General features: G+C 33.5%; 1 protein-coding gene across 5 annotated transcripts in view; it reads left to right on the top strand.

Moving 5' to 3' along the window:
- The window catches only part of BRINP3 (BMP/retinoic acid inducible neural specific 3), a 551,226-nt gene that overhangs the window by 422,291 nt on the left and 103,286 nt on the right, over nucleotides 1-25,649 (top strand). For all 5 annotated transcript variants that reach the window (XM_043962626.1, XM_043962623.1, XM_043962625.1 and 2 more), the window contains one exon: nucleotides 20,584-20,806. In XM_043962626.1, coding sequence (XP_043818561.1) covers nucleotides 20,584-20,806 — 223 coding nt within the window. The remainder of the gene's footprint in view (nucleotides 1-20,583; nucleotides 20,807-25,649) is intronic.

The following is a 25,649-nucleotide window of genomic DNA, read 5'->3' as shown; positions in this document are numbered from 1 at the left end:
GCAATTCAGAATAAGTTGTCCAGGAGTAATACGAGCTATGGTATTATTGCTGGATCCCAGGGTTCGATTTTACCCCAGATACTGCAGTTGTTGTGTTGTTTCCTTCCCCAGATTATTCTGTAGATAAGAGGTGAAGAAACTTAGATTATGAATGAATACCATTCAATATATTAGGATAGTTTTCAAAAATCTAATAAGCTCACAAAATATTGGCATACAACAATTACAATTACCCTGCTCACATTTGCTATTATAATAACTTACACACAGTTGCAGAATCATTTACATGATTATTATCCTTCTGTGGGTACAGTGTTAAACACCTCTAGAGACGCTTCCCATTACTTAACAATTTTAGTCTTTTATGCATCTTGCTATGCCAGTTCTTGTGATTTGTAGTCCAAATCACAGATCATGGGATTAGGGCATGTAAACAAATGTTCTAAGTCCTGGATGAAAACCTATACATTGCTGGAATATAGAACTAGTTAAAGAGCTCCCAATTGCTATTGGGTTTATTTGTTTGTTTTTTGTTGTTGCTGTTTGTTTGTTTGTTTGTTACTATGCTCTCTTAGCAGGATCATAAATCTGAAGAGACTGGGTATAAATCTCATGTCAACTTTTTGTTGGGCTCCAGAGTCATCCCCAAATATCCAATTTCATGAATTTCATTATGTCATTTCTGCAGAATTATAATCAAAATGGGGCAAATGAGGCTTTGGGGACAAATTTAGAGGACATTAATTTGATACTGCCATGAAAGCAAGCCTACAGGTCCATACATGGGAGGATGACAGAGTAGCATATAAATGAAGCATAAAAAGAAACTGGAGGTATCTTAGTTAAAATTTCAAGTATTCTTGTAAATATAATTCGTCATATTATCTGCACCCAAAGAAATGACTGGAGAGCTATTTTGAATTATTTATTCTCACCATCTGTTCATTGTTTAGCATATCTTCTGTATGCAGATATATCTTATGGACTCTTAGACTTTAGATTCGACCATTTCAAGACAAGCAGCTGTTTTCTTATCAAAAATCTATACTGAAGCTGTTCATCCTAAATTGGTGCATGTCATTAGTATCTCAAGGGCCCTGGCTGAATTAATGTATTTAAACAACTTACTCCTTGAAAACAGGTTTTTAAGTGGCTTCTCCCAAACCTATAATTTTAACAGCAATACTTAGGAAAAAACCAATAATATCATCTTGACTAAAACATATTCAATTAGTATTACTTTGGAGTATGACACAAGTTGGATAATGGTGAGCATATGGTCTTATCATGAAACTGTCCTCAACATAAAGATGTTTCTATCTTCTATCTTTCAAGTGGGGTTTGTACTTTTATGAAGAAAGCAAAAATCCTAGTTTATGTAATAACATTTTATAAATAATTTTTAAAGTCAAGTTCATTGGGAACTCCCCACACGATCACTCCAAAAACTTCAAAATAATGCCATAAGACAATTCCTGGAGCAGCAGAACCCACAAAATGAGAGCATGAGATCATTTTCCAGCCAAAGGCGGCTGAGAAGGTCAGCAGGAAAGGTTTGTTGTACCAGAGTGGGAGTGGAAACCAGCCCTGCTGCCACCCCATGCAGATCCAGCCCTGCAGCTTTGCCAATACAAATCCATCCACAGACAAGCCATTCTAGAAAAACAGACTCCCAGAGCCTCTGAATCAGCTGCAGTGGTGGCTTCTTCTGGAACTAAGCTCATGTTATGGTGAGAGGTTTGAGTGGTTGGCTGAGGGGAGACTACAGGGGTCTCTGCTGGCACTGAGGAGGAAACTCTGTAGTTTTGCCCATGCTGGGAATCAGGAAGCAGTCTTGAGTGGCAGCCCAGTTGGGGGAGCAGTGCAGGCTCAGAGGATGTAGCAAACACAGCAAAACAGATTTTTTTTTTTTGTTTCCAAGTTAAAGAGCACTTAGGCTTGGGGTTATTTACAGACCAGAGTACAGGCCAGGCAAGTACAGAACATGACTCTCCTTAAATTATACCACCTGGGACCCCCCTGAAGTTTGAGACAGTACATCCTGGAAGCAGTGCCCCACTGTAAGAAGGAATTAAAAGTCAAGATATAGGCTAACACAATGAACAGAGAGAAAAAGAATGCAGACCATAGAAAGTTTCTTTGGTGAAAAGGAAGACCAAAATTACACCCTCAGAAGTAGATAACAAAGTCAACATTCCTACTTCCAAAGAAAAATATAAATTAGTCTCAGGTCACAAAATACGCAAAAAAGATGTTGAAGACAAAGTAAGAGAGGTAGAGAGAAAATGGAAAGAGCAATGAGAGTGATGCAGGAAAGTCATGAAAAAAAGTCAACAGCTTGAAAAGCCAAATGGAGAAGCTCTCTGAAGAAAATCATTACTTAAGAATTAGGATAGAGCAGACAGAAGCCAATGACTTTATGAGAAATCAAGACACAATAAAGTAAATCCAAATGAATAAAAAAATAGAGGGCAATATGAAATATCTCCTTGTAAAAAGCTCCCCTGGAAAATAGATTCAGGAGAGATAACTTGAAAATTATTGGACTACCTGAAAACTATGATCAAAAAACGAGCTTAGACATGATCTTCCAAGAGATTGTCAGGAAAATTTGCCCTGGTATTCTAGAAGCAGAAGGTAAAATAGAAATAGAAAGAAACCACCAATCACCTCCTAAAAGAGATCAGAAAATGAAAATTCCCGAGAATATTATAGCCAAATTCTAGAGCTCCTAGGTCAAGGAGAAAATATTGCAAGCAGCCAGAAAGAAACAATTGAAATACTGTGGAGCTACAGTCAGGATAACACAAAATCTGGCAGCTTCTACATTAAAGAATTGGAGGGCATAGAATATGATATTTCAGAGGGCAAAGGAATTGGGATTGGAAAACACAAGTGATCTCCACTTTTAGTCAAAAATCTTTATAAAGCAAATTATAAAAGTATTATTTTACTTATTTTAATCAATATAGAAAATCTCTTTATGTAATTAAGTTTGTATACAAAATGTCATTATGCAGTCACCAAAACTCTTTTATGTGATTACTATTTTTATTTGGAACATTACTATATTAGTCAATTTTTACAAGGAAACTATATTAAAAGAAAAAATGAAAAATAAGTGAAAAATAGTATGCTACAGTCTGTGTGCAATCATTATCAGTTCTTTATTTGGAGGTGAATAGGATGCTCCATTAGTTCTATTAGTCCTTTGGGATTGTTTTGGATCATTGTATTGCTGTGAATAGCTAAGTCATTCACAGTTTCTTATCAAATAATACTGCTGTCATTGTTCTCCTTGTTCTACTCACTTCACTATACATCAGTTCATATAAGTCTTTCAGGACTTTCTGAAATCATCCTGTTTGTCATGTCTTAGAACACAATAATATTCCATTTCCACCATATATCACACCTTGTTCAGCCATTCCCCAATTGATTGTGATTATTATTTATAATGAATTATGATATAAGCTATGGGTGGTTTAAGAAAAAAAAAACACAATGATAATATTGGCCCTTCCATCCAGAAGTTTAATAACGTTTAATAGACTTTTAATATAGTTTTTACAATGACAGGAATTTTTAAAGCCTGTTCTTAATTATGTTGTTTACATAAGTTAAATGATTAATTAGATCTATTTTGTTAGATAGTCAAACACATTGAATTTAAAGCAAAAGGGTCTTATATCCACCACATATAGAATTAGGAAAGAAAAGCAAGACTCAGTTGAAAGTCGTATATTTTATATACAGTATTACTATCTTGAAGGCTGCCATCATTATCCACAATATAGTAATTTGAATGACATTTTGTTAACATAAAAATTAGCATTTAAGAGTCAAATATGTTTCTACATTTGGAGATCCATCTTTTTTTATAGAATTTGATTTATACTGGTCAAATGAAAGTATTACTTTCATAAACAAAAAACACTTCATCAGAGGATAGGAGGAATGTTAACGAAGTGGGATTACTGGTGCTAATTAAAAATACTTTAGTTTCTTATGGCTTATTATGTGGTTGATCTGAACCCACCTCACCTCATTTTAACCTAATAATTATACTAAGTTAGAACATGTTCAATCAATCAAGACATCTTAGACCAGGGCTTTTTAATCTTTTTTGTGCAACAGACTCCATTGGCATCTGGCAAAGTCACTTCTGAGAAGGTTTTTCATTACAAAAATATCTGGGATTAAAGAAGAAACCAATTGTATTGAAATACAGTAGCATATGCATATGTAATATTTAGTATATATACATATTATTGCAGAATCCAAGATTGATAACCCCTACCTTAAATTAAACAAGAAAAAAAGTCTTGAAAGACAATTTGAAAAAAATTATGTTAGACCAGAGTTCTGTTCCAAATGACTATAGAATTTGAGTTTCCTGTAAAAGGAGGTTTTTTTTTCACAATTTGAGGCAAATATAGCTTTCCACAACACTGCTGAGGAGGACCTACATGAGAGGAGAGGAAGAGAAGATTGGATTCTCTCAGGTCTCTTTTGATTCCTACCTCTACTATGACTATATAAAGACCTTCTAGATTGAAGGGTCCAGAATATCTTGGACTTCCCATATACTCATCAGTGTCCTAGATGATATCCCCAAGGAGTTTAAAACCGACAGCATCATCAGAAGGCATGGACAAAGATGGATACACATTCATCATGCTTAAGGGAATCTTCATGAACTTCTCACAAATAAAGGGTATTCCATTACTCAAGAGCCATTACCCTTTTGCCACAGGTGGTTTATCATCTTGATCCCACTTTCTCATGGACTCTGAATGTACTTTTGGAAAAGTGTGCCACAGATTTTTAGGGCAATGTTTTGTACCTGATGCTCTTATGGGGCCATGTTGGTAAATATCTTTCTCTAAAAGCTATGTAAGGATAAATGACTAAATATTTCTCAACTATCTATCTTGGAGAGAAGCACAGCAGTGGGCATTCTAGCTGAAACCTTTATAAAGTCCCCCCATACCACTTGAGCTACTCCTGGAGCTTTGAGAAGGAGAAGTGGTTAGCCAAGTTCAGGGGACTCAACTCCTCAGTGAGAGTAGGAGTTAAGGTAGGATCTTGAGAGCTTAATTGGGCTATATCAGAATAAGTATCAATTTGCTTACCTCAAATATATGTTAATTTCTGTACAAATGACCACATTATTATGACATGATTATTTTTTGTATAATCATATGGATTGCTATTGAATATTCATTTAATCCATTGATCACAATAAACTGAAATGGTCTTTTTATTTTCAGCTACTTACCTGTGAAGTGCTATTTGTATTAAAGTTACATTTATATAATATATTTAGCTGTATATATTGCTTATATAATACCTATATTCCTTGGAAGATAATGTTTGCAAATCAAATTTGATAAATTGAATCATTTTCCACTTAAAAGCATTTTTAAAAATCATTATGCAATTAAAGATATCTACTTTACTGCTATTTCTTCATCTCTTAAATTAGGTGTTTAAACATATTCTATATCCAAGTTAGAGTCTGACATATATAAGTGTATATGGCATATACACACTTTAAGCTTTAAAGGACAAAACTTCACTAAGATATTTGGGATGTGAGCTCATGCTCTCTCTCTCTCTCTCTCTCTCTCTCTCTCTCTCTCTCTCTCTCTCTCTCTCTCTCTCTCTCTCTCTCTCTCTCTCTCTCTCTCTCTCTCTCTCTCTCTCTCTCTCTGTCTCTGCCTCCGTTTCTGTCTCTGTCTCCCCTTTCCCCTTTGCTTCTCCCTCCCCTTAGCCCTTTCCCTCTCCCCACCCTTTCTCTGTGAATGCATGGCTATCTTAATTTCTTTCATCAGTGGACCATTTTCATACTTGTGCAAAATTTACAAGTGTTTGTTATTTTGTAGAAACAATGTTTTCCATCTGAATGTGATTCTATAATTCTGAACTACTTTCATAGTATCCTAGAATTGGAAGAAACCTGAGATTTCATGCAGAACTAAATCACTACTCAATAAAATATTTTATTCGATTTTTTGATTGTTCTAACCCTTGTGAAGTGGCTTAGTATAATCTACAAGCAAAAAGAATACCCTATATGTATTGAGGTTCTCCAGATGCTATTTATGGATAATTCTGTCCTAATTGCATTGAAGCCCAGATGGGCAATCTATTCAGCTAATACATCAGTACATATATTGAGGATAGGCATGGCAAGCAGATAGTGGTTTGAGTCTAGAATTGATTAGAAGGATAAAAATGTGCTAATTGTATTTGTACAATTTTATAAGGCTTTCAGAACATCCAAATAGCTCTGAGGCAAAACAAAAACAAAACAAAACAAAAAAGTGTCCTTTTTAATTTTTTTTAAAGTATCCTTTTGACAGAAATTTACTCCTGGTAAGATTATATGGTTGCAAATCTTGAAAAACTTCAATCCCTACTGAAAAATCAAAGTTATAGGTGATGAGGGGTGACACAGAGAGACTCATTTTGTATGCATTTAGGATGCAACTTATTTGGGGGGAGGGGGTTGGTGAGGCAATTGGTGTTAAGTGACTTGCCCAGGGTCACACAGCTAGTAAGTTTCAAGTGTCTGAGGCCAGATTTGAACTCACATCGTCTTGAATCTAGGGCCAGTGCTTTATCCACTGCACCACCTAGCTGTGCAACTTATTTTTAACAACCATCTGTTCTCAAGAAAATTGCTGTATGTGATACCACTAAGAAATTTAATTTCACACAAGAAACTGGTCTTGTTATGAAATGAAAAGCCTGAGTTATAGATTGACAACCTGAATTTTGCACTGGGACTCATGAAATGTAAAGGAATGCAGAATAAAGTAGGCCTTCACCATATTGATTGGATCCTATTTGGAAGATTTTAGAGAAAAACATAAACAAAGATTGGCAAGGATAAGAAAATTTTGAGGGTATTATTCTATGTTGATAGTAGACAGAGCAAAGATTTGTTGAAGTCTTGAAGTATTATAATATTAATTTAAGGTCACTACCTTGATCTCAAAAGATAACAAAAATGTTAGAACCTAGGTGTGATCATAATTGAACTGAAAGAGATATCAAATTTATCAAAAGAATGAATATGTAGCAAAAATTACTTATTTGATGAGATTGCTTGAATATTTAATGGCACTTTCTACTGTTTATTCCATATCATTATATCAGAAAACTGATTCAAATTCTATGCAATGGAATTCTTATAATGAACTTTAATCAACATATACCTTTAAATTATTCTAATTAGATTGATCCAAATTCAAGCTATCTTTTAGTCACTGGAAATTTTTAGAAAATATCATTTGTTGGGGAAAAAAGTGAAACTAACCATGACTCGAAAGAATTCTAGAAATCTCAAAATTAAATTTACACAAGTCTTTTGGAATTCCCATTGCAATGATTAATTTCTCAATTATTATGTTAGGCTAATAATTACATACTGGTCTTAACTATATTGTAGGTGACAAAAATATAATCAACTTAAAGAAGTGATTTCTCCAAACCTTCACTGCTTCTATGACCAATATCCACTTTCTCACCCCTGTGGAGGTGTTTCTGTTTTAATAAAATGAACAGGTGCAATATTCAGTATTCCTCCAGAAAGCCGGTAGCAAAATCAGTTCATCTCATAGTCCAGAAATTAAGATGTAGCCAATCAGAACACCGAAATATAATTGCCTCATTTTCAACCTTAACTGCATTATGTGCCTCCTGCTAGTGTCACACCTGGCAAATCTACTTATTAAAGTTATGAGAGGGAGAGTTTGCTGAGGTATTTTGAACACTATCCTGACATTATAATAAAGAAAGGAAACTGGCAGACATGATCTAATTCAGGTTATGTCTACTCAGTTCAGTTATTACTGTTATTCCTGCAAAGCTGATAAATAAATTTCACTCTCAGAATTATTCTAAATCATATTGATTCTTGGAATCTGTATAATTTAAAGATACCAATCTCTTTTTGCTCTCTCCTTTTTTTTACATGGGCATACTGTTTTTCTTTTTTTATATAACTGACAATATTTGTGTTTTCTTTTTATTTCTCTTTATACAAGCAATTTCCCTCTAATTTGTAGTGTTCTGTTTAAACATTTATAAAGCATTCATATGACTCTTATCATGAGTAGAGAATTAGTTAACAAGTATTCTATTCTACCATTTATTTTACAGATAAAAACCTCTAGGGGCATTGAGCCAGTCAAAGAGCACCTTAAGGGGCAGAATAATTTATTTACCAACCAGTGTTCCTATGGCACTGACATTTCTCCTCCATGTCTCATAGCCAATGCTAAGAAAATTAATTAGAAAGTACTGTGAGCTTTTTTATGGAAGGGAAGGTGTGAACAAAAGTTATGAATATGATTGTCAAATATAAAAGATAGATCATTGTCAAATATGCTATGCCAAACAAGTATATATGAAAAAATACCTAAATGTAAGATATTTTAAATGAAATTGATATGTAAATAATGGGAAAAGATGATTATATGATTGTCAATAGATTCATAAAAAGCTTTTGAAAAAAGTACATTCCCTTCTATTCAAAACACTTGTAATTATAGTTATAAATGGATTTTTGCTTAAATTGATAAAAAAATTTATCTACATCCATCAGCAAGCATTATTTGCAATTATAAATTATTTTACTGAATTAGAAAAATAACAAAAATCATTTTGAAGAACAAAAAGTCAAGAATATTAAAAGAAGTAATAAAAATATGAAGGAAGGAGGTTTAGCAGTACAGGATGTTAAACTATATTATAAGGCAGTAATTTTCAAATCTATCTGGTGCTGGCTAAGAAATAGAATGGTAGATCAATGGAACAGAGGAGACAAAATTTACAATAACAACTTAGTATAATAATTTTGTATTTGACAAATACAAAGATAACATTTCAGTATAATAATTCATTATTTTGTAAAAATTGCTGGGAAAACTAGAAAACAGAATGGCAGAAATTTGGCATAGACCAAAATTTTATACCATTTACCAAAATAAGTTCAAAATGGATTCATGACCTAGATATAAAGAGAGATATAAAACATTTGAAGAACACATTACTTTTCAGACTATGGATAGGTGACACCTGAGATACGAAATAGATAATTTTATTACCTTAAATTTTTTTTTTGTACAAATAAAGCAAATATATGCAAGATCAGAAGGAAAGCAGACAATTGGGCCAAAATTTATAGATATTTTCTCAGATAAAGTTATCATATCTCAAATGTGTAAAGAACTTTGTCAAATCTATAAGAATTTGAGTTGGGGGTGGCTAGATGGCACAGTGGATAGAGCAGGTCCCCTGGAGTCAGGTGGATGTAAGTTCAAATCCAACCTCAGACACTTGACATTTCCTAGCTCTGTGACCTTTGGTATATTACTCAACTCTGATTGATTTCTCACAAAAGAATAAAAAAAGAAAAAAGAAAAGAAAAAAATGAAAAAGAAAAAGAATTTGAGTCATTCCCCAGTTGATAATTACTCAAGGGATACAATGAGGCAGTTTTCTGATGAAAAAAATCAAAATAATTTATAGTCATGTAAAAATACTCTAAATAATTATTGATTAGATAAATACAAATGAATCTTAAGATATCATTTTATACTTATCAGATTAGCTAAAATGACTGAAGCAGAAAGTGACAAATATTGGAAGTGATGTAACAAAATTGGGACACTAATTCATTGTTGGTAGAATTGTGAAATAGCCTAACCAATTTTGAAAGCAATCTGGATTGATGCCCAAAAAGTTATTAAATTATCTAGACCCTTTGACTCAGGATTATTACCCCTAAGTCTATTTCCAAAGATAATCATGGAAAAAAGAAAAGGACCTATATGTTCTCAAATATTTATAATGGCTCTCTTTGTGGTGGCAAAGAATTGGATATTTGGGGGATGTATAACAACTAGGGAATGGCTGAACAAGTTGTGGTATATGATTTTGATGGGACAGTACTCTGCAGTAAAAAATGATGAGCTCAATGGTCTTAGAAAACCATGGACAGACTTGCACCAAAATAGTGATGTGTGAAATGGGCAAAACAAATGGAACTTTGTATGTGATAACAATATTGTTTTAAGAACAACATTGAGTGACTAAGCCATTTGGACTATTATAAAAACCTAAATTAACTACAAAGGACATATGAAGGAAGATTCTATCTTTCTCCAAAGAAGGAACTGATAAATAGAAGTATATATGGAATGATTTTACATATATACCTATATCTATATCTACATATACATACACAGATACAGATTTGTGTCTAATTCCTGGTAGCCATCTCTAGGGCAGCGGGAAGGAAAAACTCTATTTAATTGAGTTTTTAATATTTAATAGAGTTAATGAAATTTACATATTAACTCTATATTATCAATTTAAAAAGAATAGTAAGCCATACATAATAAATTTGTAGTTTTGTCTGCATTCATCTATATTGTTTTATTAAATAAAACATAAAAAATGACCAATAAGAAAAAGAAAAATGTTAATGCCCATGTTGAAGATGTCTCTATAAACGCATAATTAACACTTATTTCATTTGCAAAGTTTTACAGAGGAATTCAACAATAATTCATACAATTTTGATATTACTTATATTAGAAATTTTTATAGAAACCATATTTGAGAATTTTATGGCTTAAAACTTAAGGTAATCGAGAATGTTCTATTTGTCTTCTTTTCTCCTTTGTTCTGCTTCATTTTAAGAAATCTATTTATTAAAGTTTTATTGATGGTATTTGTTTTTATATCACAGGCTTCCTCCTATATCCTCCATAGTGCTACACTGTGATTTTCTCCTTATAATAAAAGAAAAACACTTAAGCAAATCCCACATTCATTGATCCTTTGACACAATAATATTCAATAATCTGCATAAATCATCTCTCACTTCTCCAAGGGAAAAATAATAGGGTAATTTCCCTCATTTCTTATCCAGATTAACCATTTTAATAAAATAGTCTTTGACTGTATGGCAGTGTGTTTTTCATCTATTTTCTGTTTGTGATAAATCATTGCCAGTGGGTCAAGAAGCATTTAATAGGAGCTTTCTATTTGTCTGGCATTGTGTTAAGTGGTAAGGATACAAAGAAAGAAACTAAACAATCCCTGTTTTCAGGGAGCATATATTCTAATGGTTAGGTTAGTCTATATCAATTTATATAAATATTTACATGTATTTTTCATAATTCTTTTTCTGCCATTTTAATAGTATATAATATTGTAATTATTCACCCACTCTTGCAAAAGATGTTGCCATTTTTTGGTATTGAGTTTCTTTTTCACTAATATTATTCTCATTCCTAAAATGTACTGAAAGATTCATAAGTGCTATTTAGACTGGCACAGGAATCATTTGTAGAAGAATAACCATTCAGGTGATACAATTTCACTCATTATACAAAAGAAGAACACCATGAGGCCTATTTATCAAAGTATTTGTAAGATAAGATTCAAATGTAGCAAAAGATGCAGAAACAATTATTTCACTCTTTGGTTTCATATTATTCAAGAATTATAGGCAACATCTGTTAACATCTCTTGTTTTATCCATTTCCCATACATATATATCTGATAAGAGAACTCCGATATATTGGCAATATACAAAGAATTATTTCTAAACTTTTCTGCAAATTTTAGATTTACTTACTTTTTTCTGCATATAAAGATGTAACATTTCAAATTTAAAACTGTTGTGGGGGGGGGGGTGGAGCCAAGATGGCAGAGAAAAGGCAGTGACTTGCCACAGCTCTCCCCAAGAACCCTCCAAATAACTTCAAATAATATCACAAGGTCATTCTTGGAGCAGCAGAACCCACAAAAAGACAGGGTGAGAGTATTTTTCAGCCAAAAAGTTCTTAGAAGGTCAGCAGGAAAAGTCTGTTGTACCAGAGTGAGAGTGGAGCACAGCCCACCACAGGTCACTCCAGCACAGAACCAACCCTCACTTAGACACAGACACAGTCACAGAAAACCAGGTACAGGCCTTGGGAGCCTCTGAATCAACAGCAACAGCAACTATTTCTGAAACTGAGCCCACAGATGGTCACAGTCTTGGGTGGGGGTCGCAGACAGGGGAGGAGCACAAGCAAACTAGAGTTTGCAGCCACAATGGAGTTGGTTTCTCTTCATAGATCCAAGCAGGCCTGTGGTTGCATGCAGAGCAGAGAACAGGCCAGGAGAATAGAAAATATACCTCTCCTTAAATAATACCACCTTGGAAGAACTAAAATGTTACAAATTCCTAGAAGTATCTTGGAAAACAGCTACACAAACTCCCTGAAGCTTGGGACAGTGAGCCTTCCACCCTGATAGCAGAGCCCCATTTTAACAAAGAGTTAAATGCCAAGAAATAGGCTGAGAAAATGAGCAAACAGAAAAAAAAAATGCTGACCCTACAAAGTTTCTATGGTGAAAAGGAAGATCAAAATAAACCCTCAGAACAAGATAACAAAGTCAAATCTCCTACATCTAAAGCTTCCAAGAAAAATAAGAATTGGTCTCAGGTCAGAGAAGGGCTCAAAAAGGACTTTGAAAATAAAGTAAGAGAGGTAGATGAAAAAAATGGAAAATGCAAGAGTGATGCAAGGGAATCATGAAAAAAATGTCTAAATCTTGGTTAAAGAGAAACAAAAAATAGTAAGGAAAATAAAACCTTAAAAAAAGACTAGGCCATCTGGTAAAAGGGGTACAAAAAGTCTGCCAGGAAACGAATTCCTTGAAAAGCCAAATTGGCCAAATGGAAAAGCATATACAAAAGCTCTAAGAAGAAAATAACTCCTTAAAAATTAGGATTGAAGGGCAGCTAGGTGGGACAGTGGATAAAGCATGGCCCTGGATTCAGGAGGACCTGAGATCAAATCCAGTCTCAGGCACTTGACATTTACTAGCTGTGTGACCTTAGGCAAGTCACTTAACCATCATTGCCCTGCAAAAAAAAAAATTAGTATTGAGCAAATGAAAGCTAATGGCTTTATGAGAAATCAAGACACAATAAAACAAAACCAAAAGCATGAAAAAAAATAGAAGACAATGTGAAATATTTCATTTGAAAAACAACTGACTTGGAAAACAGATCCATGAGAGATAATTTGAAAATCATTGGACTATCTGAAAGCCATGATCGAAAAAAGAGCCTAGACATCATCTTCCAAGAAATTGACAGGGAAAATTTCCATGATATTCTGGAAGCAGAAGGTAAAATAGAAATTGAAAGAATCCACCCATCACCTCCTAAAAGATATCCCAACATGAAAACTCCCAGGAATATTATAGTCAAATTCCAGAACTACCAGGTCAAGGAGAAAATATTACAAGCAGCCAGAAAGAAACAATTCAAGTATTGTGGAGCCACAGTCAAGATAACACAAGATCTAGCAGCTTTTACATTAAAGCATCAGAGGACATGGAATATGATATTCAGGAAGGCAAAAGAACTGGGATTACAAGTACGAATCACCAACCTAACAAAATTTGTGTAATCTTTCAGGGGAAAAAATGGGAACCCAATGAAAGAGAGGATTTTTCAGGCATTTGTGATGAAAAGATCTGAGGTGAATAGAAAATTTGACTTCCAAATACAAAACCCTAGAGAGGCATAAAAATGTAAACAGGAAAAAGAAATCATAAGGGACATTAAAATGTTAAACTGTTTATATTCCTACATGGGATGATGACACTTGTAATTCATAAGAAATTCCTCAATATTAGGGCAGATGGATGGAGGATATTTAGACAAAGGGGAGAGGTATGTTGAATATGAAAGGATGCTATCTTTAAAAGATAAAATTTAGGGGTGAGGGAGGAATGCACTGGGAGAAAGGGAAAGGGAGAGGTGAAAAGGGCTAAAGTATCTCACATAAAAGAAGCAAGAAAAAGCTTATGGTGTGGAGTGGAAGATGGGGGAGGAGTGGGGGAATGAGTGAGCCTTACTGTCATCAAAATTGTCTCAAAGAGGGAATAACATTCACACTCAATTGGGTATTGTATTTTATTTTACCCTGCAGGAAAGTAGGAGAGGAAGGGGATGGGGGAAAGTGATAGAAGGGAGTACAAATTGGGCAAGGGAGCAGTCAGAAGGAAAACACCATTTTTTTCACAACCTGACTAATGTAAAAATGTTTTGCATGACTACACATGTACAAATTATGGCATATTGCTTGTATTTTTAAGGGCATGATGGGAAGTGAGGGAAGAAGATAATTTGGACCACAAAGTTTTTAAAATGGATGTTAAAATTGTTTTTACATGTAATTGGGGGAAAAATAAAATTATAAATAAATGAAAAAAAAAACCTGTTGTGTCCATAGGTTCCAAAAATATATTCCTTTGAAACTAGTTTTTTTTTTTTTTTTTGGCAGGGGGAGGGAAGTTGATGGGGGGGGAATGAATGAATTAATAATAGAACACAAACATCTGAAAATCAGTGAAACATAAAAGTAAATATATTTTCATTGTTCTACTTTGTTTAGCATATGAAGCATGACATACTATTTTAAACTATACTTTTTGTGTGTGTAAATCACCTTAGTAATGTGTGATCAATAGTGAAGAAACTTTTATTAAATGTTTATCAGGTTACTTGAAATATTGGTGGTATTGAAGATAAATCATTCAGATAAAAATTTTAGTAGCTTTGCAATTTGTGATTTCAGTTTAATATAGCCTCTAGTGTTCAACCTGCTATCACTTTTATTGCTGAGATTACACTGGAAAATATTGTTGTGAGGGGGGAAAGGTGATATTGCCATGATTTTATTAGAATATTCTTTTTAGATGATATCAGCACTATAAAAAGGAATACAATTTTTGATACTTGTTATGTCATTTATATCTTATCTTACTGTCTCACAGAGTGCCACCTCCAGGCTGCAGCTTGTTGATTTCAGGAATTTGTCACTCTGAATATTATGATTTTGTTTCTCCACTATTTGGTTACTGCTTTTTCTGTGAAGTTAGCCATTTTAAACTGCTCATTGGCTGATACTTAATCTGCTTCCCTAAGAATCAAATACATATTCTTTCTTGGAAATGTGTAAACATTTGATAGGTTTTGCACCTAAATCTTCACATTGTTCTTATTTCCTTGAGCTTGAAGTTCTTTGGTATTACCATTTCATATATCTAAAAAATAAACCTCAAAATGAAATATTATATTTAATATACCAAATGTTGAGTTGATTATCTAAAGTTAAGGTATTTTACCTTGGAACAATGAAGCTTAAAAAGGAACAATATTATTATTATTTTTTAGAAATTATTGACCCTAGTTGTGACTTATCATTTCTTTAAATCTATCTAATGACTTTTTATTAACCTTCTTTGATATTCTTTACGCAATTAATACACATTTATTCTATCAACCTGGCATCACTGTTTTGCTATTTCTTTAGCATACAGAGAGGAACATTCAAAATTAAATTATGTAAGGAAATAAAACTATTTTAAATTATGAGTTAGAGGGTTCCATGGTGTCACAAAGTATAGAGATAGATAATTGTTTAAATACTGTGCACATACATGGAGTTGTTTCTGTAACTGCAGATATTTCAAAATTATTTTCCTATATGCAGAAGAACCTGCCCTTTTCTTTGACCCAAGTTCCTTTCAATGTGGTTTAGAGTTTAAATTCACATATATTATTTCATAAATTGGCTCATTATTCTCCCTCCCAGAATTCTGGGAAAATCTCCAAATATAGCTCACCTCTCACTTCCCATTAAGATTCTTAGCTTCTTCTCAGCTTTGAATGATCTGAATAGAAACAAAACTCACATTATAATTTAGAGCACATTTATTGTAGGACATAGAAAGATAATAAAATACAGTATTGAACCCCCCAAGTGTCTGGGAGTGACTGGCTCACTGCCATATTAATGAGGTCTGAACTCACAAATCAGCTCACACCTTTACTTTTGCCAAGGGAACTTCTGTACCCAGGAGTTTCACAAATGGCTGAGGAGACTTCAAAGTATCTGACCCAGTTCTTATCAGCTCTAATTGGGCAAGCCTCAAAGTTGTTTTTGTTTGCTTTTGTTTTTCTCTTTTGTTTTGTTTGTGTTTGTTTCTCTGAGTGAATGGTTCCCTGGTCCTTGCAATTAGTTTCAAGTACACAGGGAAGGAGATGTCTTTTCATTATTCACTTCAGTTCCCTAGTCCTTATACCTTTCAGATAGATTTTCCCCTACAGATAGTAACAATGCCAACCTTTCTAAGTGGTAATCCCATGCCAGTTCTAATCCAAAAATATCTATGTAAATGATAGAAGGAAAGGATATGATATCTTTTTATCAGCAGCATGAACACCACTCATCATTCTGTATTATTCATACAGGTTTTCTCTACTAATCCAAGAGTCAGTTATGTAACTTAGACATTTATCTCTCTGGTGTGGTTCCAGGAGCTAGTCTCAGAAGAAACCAGGAACTTGTAAGGAAGGACACCATCCTACATATGCAGCCAATAAAACAGAATATAACATACATAAACCTTGAAATGTATATCTTTTTTTAGAGATCTTAGATCAAAAGCTACAAACATTACTGGATCATAGCTGGAGAACCAGAAGGAAAGTTAAAGTTCATCATGTCCATTCTCCTCACTGTTTTAGGTAAACTGAGTCCTATAAAGGTTAAGTAACTTTGTCCAATTCAGATAGTTAAGTAGATAGCAGAATGATTCTACAAAAGGTTCTGTGAGTCCAAATTCAGCAGTATTTCAATGAAGGGTGACATTGCCTCCAAATAAGAACTAACTAAAATGAAATTGACTTGCCTTATATTATGTTTAGTCAGTATACATTGCATAAGCATATATATAACATGTTAAATGATTACATAACAGCCCATAGCTCCCAGCTAGGTGGGTTGTTGTCAAGAAAAAATGAGATATTACTAAAGTGTTTTGAGACCTTAAAGCACTATGGAGATTCTAGCTGTTATTATTATGATAGGCATGTTAATGTTAATGAAGGTATTAGAATATAAGTTCTTTTTTATCAGGAAAAGTGCTATCCACTTCCAGGGGAAAAAAATGATTGAGTCTGAATGCCGATCACAGCATACATGTTTTTATTTTTACTTTAATTTTTTTTGTCTGTGTTTTCTCTCACAACATGACTAATAAGGAAATATGGTTTGCATGAATGCACATGTTGCTTACTGTCACAAGTAGGGGGGAGGGAAGAGAGAAGGAGGGAGAGAATTTGGACCTCAAATTTTTTTTAAAAAGTAAAAGGTTTTACATATAATTGGAAAAAATAAAATATTATTTTTTAAAAAGCTTGTGAATTCCTTGAGGACAAGAATAGCTTTTACCTTTCTTTGCTTCCAGCACTTTAGCATAGTACCTAGCACACAGTAGAAACTTAATAAATGCTTCTTGACTCAATTTATATAATATTTAACTATTTGCTCTTATTAGTTAAAACCAAATTTAAACAGAAAGATGATAATAAAGAAGGTAAAATAGTGATAATTTCAGGACTATGAATGAAAGTTAAAAAATCAAGAAGGTACAGCCTCATTAAAAATTAATTACTTTTAATTTCTATCAATTGATTACTAATATTTTACAGTATTAATATAGTATAGTACAGCTAATGTTTCTTCCCATAAAAAATGTGACAGGCAGAATAGTTGATGACTACTTCAAAATGAGGAAGTAACAATAGCCCTTTGGATTTTCTGTTCCACTTGGATGGCATTTTTGACATAGTGACTTTTGATAATTCAGATGAATTTTGGCAGCCCCAGGAGATTACCAACTGCTTCAGTGTCCCTCGTGTGCTAAATTCAGCAATTCTTGGCTTCTTCTCCTGCTTACCACTATTACAGAAAGCAGCAGGCTATTATGAGATCAGTCAATTACCTAAACAGGTGAAGGTGGTCAAAGGATATAAAAAGAGTTTTCCAAAGAAGAATTACAAGTTTTTGATAAGCATATGAAAGACTACTACTATTAATTAATGTGTAAATGCTAATTAAAAAAAACTATTCTAATGTTCCACATCACACCCAATGAATTTGCAAAGATGGCAAGAGACAGAAATATTCAATGTTTAAAAGGTTGCTACAAAACAGTCACAGTAATTCAGTTTTGTGAATTTGACCTGCTAAAATAGAAAAATGTATAATTATGGTAAAAAAAGTGATTCATAACTTTGGACCCAGAATTAACATTATCAAGATATAAAATTAAGAAAAAAACTAGTGGAGTCAGGAGGACCTGAGTTCAAATCCAGCCTCAGACACTTGACATTTACTAGCTGTGTGACCCTGGGTAAATCACTTAACCCTCATTGCCTCACCCCCCCCCCAAAAAAAAGTTAATGTAATTTTGAGGGGCAGCTAGGTATCACAGTGGATAGAGCACTGACCCTGGGTTCAGGAGGAACTGAGTTCAAATCCAGCCTCAGACACTTGACACTTACAAGCTGTTTGGCCCTGGGCAAATCACTTAACCCCAACTTCCTCAACAACAAAGAAAAAAGAGAGAGAAAAGAAAAGAAGAGAAAAGAAAAGAAAAGAAAAGAAAAGAAAAGAAAAGAAAAGAAAAGAAAAGAAAAGAAAAAAGCTAAATAGATTATTTGAGTTGTGTGTGTGTATGTATGTGTATGTGTGTTCTTCAGAACTCTTTCTCACAATAAAAACTCAATCTGGTAATAGATGAATAGGTTATGATATATAAATCCATGGAATAACATTGTTCCTTAAATGAGAATGAATACAAGCAATTGAGAGAATCATGGGAATACATGAATGAAGTAATGCAAAGTGACATAAAGAGAAACAAAGAACCATATACACAAGAATATTGATAATATAAAGAAGAAACGTATAAAGTGTTGGGTAAATTTAATCCCTAATGTTATTTTCACAAAAAGGAGATGAGGATATTATCCTTTGGGTGGGGGGGGGTGCAGAGAAGTGAAGAATGGAGTATTACTTAATTTATCAGATGCAGAAATGTGTGTTGGTATGTTTTACTTAACTGTTTTTCCAGAGAAACTTGCTAGATGTTAGTGCTATCATGGGAAATTGGGAGGATATCTATAAATTCCTAGAACATAAAAGCAAAAGGCATATATATATATATATGTGTGTGTGTGTGTGTGTGTGTGTGTGTGTGTGTGTGTGTGTGTAATTTAAAATGTGTGAAAATGCAATGAATCCCATAAAGTGTTATATAGATGTAAGGCACTGCTATTATTGATATTAAGTTGTTATTTTCATCCTTTTTAAACAATCACTTGCTATTAGTAATTATTACTTATTAGTTGATTACTAACCAATTGTTTTAAAATAATTAATTCATTAAATGAAAGAATTTGACAACTAAAAGAAATCTTTCTTTTATATAGGTTAATCCACCTAGGTTTTTAAATAAAGACACTGAGGTACAGAGATTAGGTGTGTGTTTGTTTTTCAAAACCATAAAGCCATTTTAGTGGCAGAGCAATGAGTCCTAGTTTTCTGGTCATCATTTAAATGTTTTGTCTGTCACTCCATATTTACTGAATGCAGCTATTAAAATTTCTCTCTCCAGACCTGACTTTGTAAATACACTCTGTTTCCAAAGGTGCTCATGCATGACGGACTATATGATAGTTATGTGATTTTAGAAGATTTGCTAGGAGTCTTTCTAATACTTATTATTTTCAGATTCTTTTAAAAAGACCATTCTGATTGTGTGTGCTAATGAGGCATAATCTTATTTTCTTAAAATAAGTTCTGTTTAGAACATTTAGGAATGTCATACTTATGTATTTCTCCTTAAAATATACAACAGTAAACATTAAATTGTAGAAAAACAAAATCTCAAGTATTTTCTAAGTTTTTCAATCTTATAGTCATTTAATTTTTAAAATTTTAGCATCCCTTTTTATTCCTACAGTTTGTTTATTAGACAATCAACCACTTGCAGAGTGGCCAATTAGACTGGATAATGGCTGACAAAATTTAGAAGAAGAAAACCTTTCTAATATTTGTTTTTCAGTATATGACTGTATAAAAAATTTCTGCTATTGTTAATTAGTATATGCCTTGTTGGTATTGGGTGTGATTACTTGAAAAAAAATCAGATTTCTTACTAAAGTTTACTCTTTTTCTTCCAAAAATGTTGAAGTTAAAATATTGTTGTAATGATCAATTTTTCCTATACTATGTATTTTTGACTATGAAAGCATTTAAAGGGATCATTAATGTCACTATGGGATATGCAAGACAGATTAATGATCTTTGAACATAGAAGAGGACTTATTGAAATACATTCATATCATGAAAATAGGGTACACAAAAAATGAAGTACTACATTCATTCTGGCACAAGTGTTTTCTTTTGCATATGGTATTTGACATCTCTTCTACTTTCATGATTCTATTCTGATATATGTGTGTGTGTGTGACTATGGGATTACATTTAATGTTACTTTTTACATAGCTATAATTTTAGGTGATCCATACTCAACAGTGAAATAAAATGATTTTTTTCTATTCATTTCTAAGAAGTTTGTTTATTCGAAAAAATAATTGTTTTATCATTAAAGTGTTTATTTTTTTAACCATTTTTCTAGATGAATTCAAATTCTTTATGAAAAGGCTTCCCATGAATTATTTCCTCAACACATCTACCATAATGCATTTGTGGACAATGGATTCTAATTTTCAGCGTCGTTATGAACAACTGGAAAACAGCATGAAACAACTTTTCCTAAAGGCACAGAAAATTGTACACAAGCTTTTTAGCCTCAGTAAGAGGTGTCATAAACAACCACTCATCAGCCTGCCAAGACAAAGGTAAGAAATGTTTTGACAATCTGGGGAACTGGGTGCATTGTTTTGACATTGAAATCTGCTTCAGATTTCAGGTATGGTAATTAGCTTCTTGCACACTGGCTTTTATATACTTAATGATGAATTGACAGCAATTTGTCCTCCAGGGCATTATAATGACTATTCACAAATATTCCCCAAAGAAGTGGTACAACAGGAAATCTTAGACTCTCAACTCATTTGTCTTTATGTGAGCTATCAGAATCAATAAATCATGTATAGGTAGTCACCAGATAATTCTTCAGAAAAGCAAATAAAAACAGATCACCCCACAAGCAAACAATGAACATAATAATGTTATTACTTTTCCTGAACTGAAAATGTTTATTATTATGCATCTTGAAAAATACAACTATCAAATGTTTCTTATATTTACTAGTTCATATTACAAAGGATCTTTTGCTTTGTGCATTTTCAGAACATTTCCAAAACTGTCATTCAAGGGTGGAAAATTTTTATTAGGTGTGACAGATTTTCTGTTGTTTGGCTCCATTGTTTGCAAGAAAGATAGGATTAATTTTTTTTAAAGATTTAGTAATCTTTTAGTTTAAGTAAAAGGGTTTTTAGTTATCTGAGTTCAACAAAACAGATAAAAACAACAACAACAACAAAAATAGTTTCCAAAAAGAAATGTTTCCTGGCAGTTATGAAGGTATAAAGCTCCATGTGTAACATATGGTATCTTTGTGCTCATATTAGATTAAGTATGGGAACTTCAACTTGATTCCCAAATTACTAAGAAAAAGAAGATTAGTAAGGAATCAATGCAGTCTTATTTATCTGGGAGGGAAAAGCAAATTAAATGTGAGATTAAATTTTTTTCAAAGTTTCATGAGAAAATGGGTTGTTGGAATACTTAAAATAGAAACCATGGTCTACAAACTGCTCACTTTGGCAGCTTTACATACAGAGCATTGATTTATTCTCTGCTAGGTATTTGGGTCCTTGGCATATGCAAGCATTTTTTCTTGTTCTTGTCTTTCTTATTCAAGTTTTCCAACTTGTTTTTCTTCACCATCCACTTTATTAATTCATCTACCATCTAATATTAATACACTCTTTGCCCTTGTTGGGCTTTCTGTAACCAATTTGGTTTATTTGATCTATTATCTTATTAGAAAGATTAAAATGAGGGAGAATCTAACATTTTTCTCTTGTTTGCTTTTTGCTTTTTGAGAGTCTCTACCTTCTGATTGAATGACTGAGCACCAAGAGCTTAAATTTCCTACTAATTACAATGATTCTTTTTAATCACTCAAATGTATATACCAAGTGCTATACAGATATTGTATACTTTCTTTGACTCATAGGTTTAAATACATAGTCTTCCAATATCTGCCATACTTATTATCTTTTTCAAAATGAACTTTCTTTACTTCCCTTTCCTATCTCAAAAAAATGCTTCTTTTAAAACTTCTCATTGTTCCCTGAAATAATTTATCTTCTATAATACAGCATTCCATAAAACTGGAAAGTTTAAAACCATTTTGAAGTTTAGAAACCACATTTATGTTTCTTAATCTATGATGTGTTGTATGGTGGGAATTATTCATACTGTTGAATTGCAAATTTATGTAAAGGGACATAGCATTTTTAAAAATGTTTACATTCTTCCCTCATGATACATTATTTCATAAAGTAAAGTATTAATTGATATGGTTGCTAGAGATCTGACCTCAGAAGTCCTTATTTCTTCACCTGGAGTTTTCCCCCAAGATAACAGAAGATTATAAATGAAATTAAATATCTTCTTCTAGTCTTATTGCCTTGTAGAGTATTCAGGAGTTGCAAGACTTCCATCAATTGCTAAATGTACATTGAGTTCAGGACTTTTAAAAATTTCTTTTCACTAGATATAATCAGTCAATCGTGGTGTTAAAGTGGTAGCTCAACTTAAGCTATGTTAAAAAATATATTTAAATGGGGCAGCTAGGTGGCACAGGGGGTAAAGCATTGGCCCTGGATTCAGGAGGACCTGTGTTCAAATTCGGCCTTGGACACGTGACACTTACTAGCTGTGTGACCATGGGCAAGTCACTTAACCCTCATTGTACCCCCCCAAAAAAACACAAAATGAAACAAAATCATGTATTTAGATGTAGCCCTTATTGACCAAACATTGATTTGAAGATAAAGTTTAATTATTAGTAGACAGAAAGTTGCATCAGTGTTGAAATATAAAGAAATAAAATGTGAATTAGTACCAGTATAGTATTTATAATTAAAAACCTATGAGCTGGACAGTTCTGTTGCTAGGGCATTCCTAATTATTTTCAATTTTAATCTGATATTTTGTAATTTTTTTCTCCCTTTAAATGAAGGTCCATCAAAGGATTCTTCTAGAAGATGGAATTTTAGCTGAAGTATAAAAGAAGCTAAGGAAGCCAGGAGGCAGAGATAAGGAGGGAGAGCATTCAAGGGATTAGGAATAGCTGATGAAAATGCCTAGAATTAGGAAGTAAGGTGTCCAGTGCAAAAAAACATGTGCAGAGCAAGTAAGGGTGAAAAATGTTATAAGAAGCCTGCAAATGTTGAATGAAGCCACATTAGGAAGGACTTTGAACACGAAACAGAAAAAAATAAAATTATTTGATCCTTAAAGAGTCACTAGAGTTTATTGAAAGGGGTAGAAGAAGAATGTATAGCCATTCTTATGCTTTAGGAAAAATGATCCCTAAATGGAGGATGACTGGAGTGGGGAAAGATGTGTAGAAGGGAGACTGACTAACCATCAGATTATTGTAATAGTTCAGGCATGATAGGATAAATGCCTACACCATGGTAGAACAACATGAGAGGATAGAAAGGGACTAAATTAGAGATATTACAAAGGCAAAAGATTGGATATGAAAGTAAGGCAAGAGAGTGAGGAGTTGAGGATGATAGCTTGTTTGAAAGTATGTGTGATTTTGATCCCTATCTTCTTATGTTTGTATCTTAATGTTCTCCCATTATATTAGGTAACATTTTTGTCTTTCTCTTTAGATTCTGAGGTTATCAGTGGAACTAATGGGTTTCCCATTAGTTATGGTAGTTAGTGCTCAAAACATGATCAGTGCATTCTCTTCAGATCAGATCTTTTTGATGTTTTTTTCTTCTTTTTCCTACTTCTCCATCTTTCTTTTTCTTGTTCTTTTTGTTCTTATTCTTCTTCCTCCTTCTCCTGCTCCTCCTAATTTTTCTTCCTTCCTTTCTTCTTCTACTTTCTTCCCTCCTTCCTGTTCTCAATCCTTCCCTCCTTCCTTCCCTTCCCTTCCCTTCCCTTCCCTTCCCTTCCCTTCCCTTCCCTTCCCTTCCCTTCCCTTCCCTTCCCTTCCCTTCCCTTCCCTTCCCTTCCCTTCCCTTCCCTTCCCTTCCCTTCCCTTCCCTTCCCTTCCCTTCCCTTCCCTTCCCTTCCCTTCCCTTCCCTTCCCTTCCCTTCCCTCCCTCCCTCCCTCCCTTCCTTCCTTCCTTCCTTCCTTCCTTCCTTCCTTCCTTCCTTCCTTCCTTCCTTCCTTCCTTCCTTCCTTCCTTCCTTCCTCCCTCCCTCCCTCCCTCCCTCCCTCCCTCCCTCCCTCCCTCCCTCCCTCCCTCCCTTCCATCCTTCCTTCCTTCCTTCCTTCCTTCCTTCCTTCCTTCCTTCCTTCCTTCCTTCCTTCCTTCCTTCCTTCCTTCCTTCCTTCCTTCCTTCCTTCCTTCCTTCCTTCCTTCCTTCCTTCCTTCCTTTCCCATTCTGGCCTTTGTTTTGGAAAAAAATGAAGTCATAAAAGTTTGATGCAAGGAAGAAACAGTATGTTGGCAATAAAAATCACTTTTACTTAGGATTTGCAAGTTGGAGTCTAAAATTTTAACAATTGGGGCTGGTTGTCCATTCTGCAGTTTGGAGAAAAGTTAAAGCATAAATAGGAAAATGTGACAGACTCTTAAAAATTTTCAGTGTAATGATTTGGGTAGTGGGATGCTAGATTGTATAGGGTAATGTGGGAGGGCAAAGTGGTCCTTTAATATTTTGTACGTCAAATAGTCAACAATTCTCATCAAGCCTTTATTAGCAATAAAATATCCTTAGTTAATTGATGGGCAGACTCTTAGATCTTTGCTGTATGTATCTTAAACAAACTCTTCAGCATGTGATAAATCACCACTAGGTGGCCTACTCCTGCTGAGGTTCAGCCTTTTCAAATAAACTGAAGCAAGCTATCCAATTAACTAATGGTCAGTATCTATAGCTACCAACAGCCAGAATGTTCTATGTCCCCAGGGGAAAAACAAAACAAAACAAACAAACAAAAATGGCACTAGTATACAATTTTATATTATTGTTCTTTATTCAAAGAGTGGACTTTCTATAAATTATATATCCTAGTTATTCCCAGCCTAGGATATGAGAAACAGCAATAGAGTTTCAGTAATATTTGGTAAATAAATATATTATTCTATTAAATAAATCTCTTTATTTTATTTGTTCCTAATGTGCATTTACTCTATATTTATTTCCTTCCATATTGAATGTTCAGTATTCAAAGGATTGCTGAAAGCCAAGGGTCCAAAAATATTGTTATTCTCATATATCATCAATATTCCTAAAAGATGTTATGTAACTGTGTTTATTTTATTGATGGCAAAGGTTAAAATTTAAGATCTGTTTCCTCTGATGTCAAAAAGTGATATAGGAATTTTTTTTACATGGTGGCGATGGTATTCTTGTTTTGTTTTATGTTTTTAATGATAGATAGCCAATGAATATTTGCTGAATCCAAATAGCTTAATTTTATTTAATATTTTTTAGTATTTGATATGTAATCGATCACCTAATTTGTTAGAAAAT

This window comes from Dromiciops gliroides, chromosome 4 (genome assembly GCF_019393635.1).
Source record: "Dromiciops gliroides isolate mDroGli1 chromosome 4, mDroGli1.pri, whole genome shotgun sequence".
NCBI lineage: Eukaryota > Metazoa > Chordata > Mammalia > Microbiotheria > Microbiotheriidae > Dromiciops > Dromiciops gliroides.
This window is presented reverse-complemented; position numbering and strand designations above follow the sequence as displayed.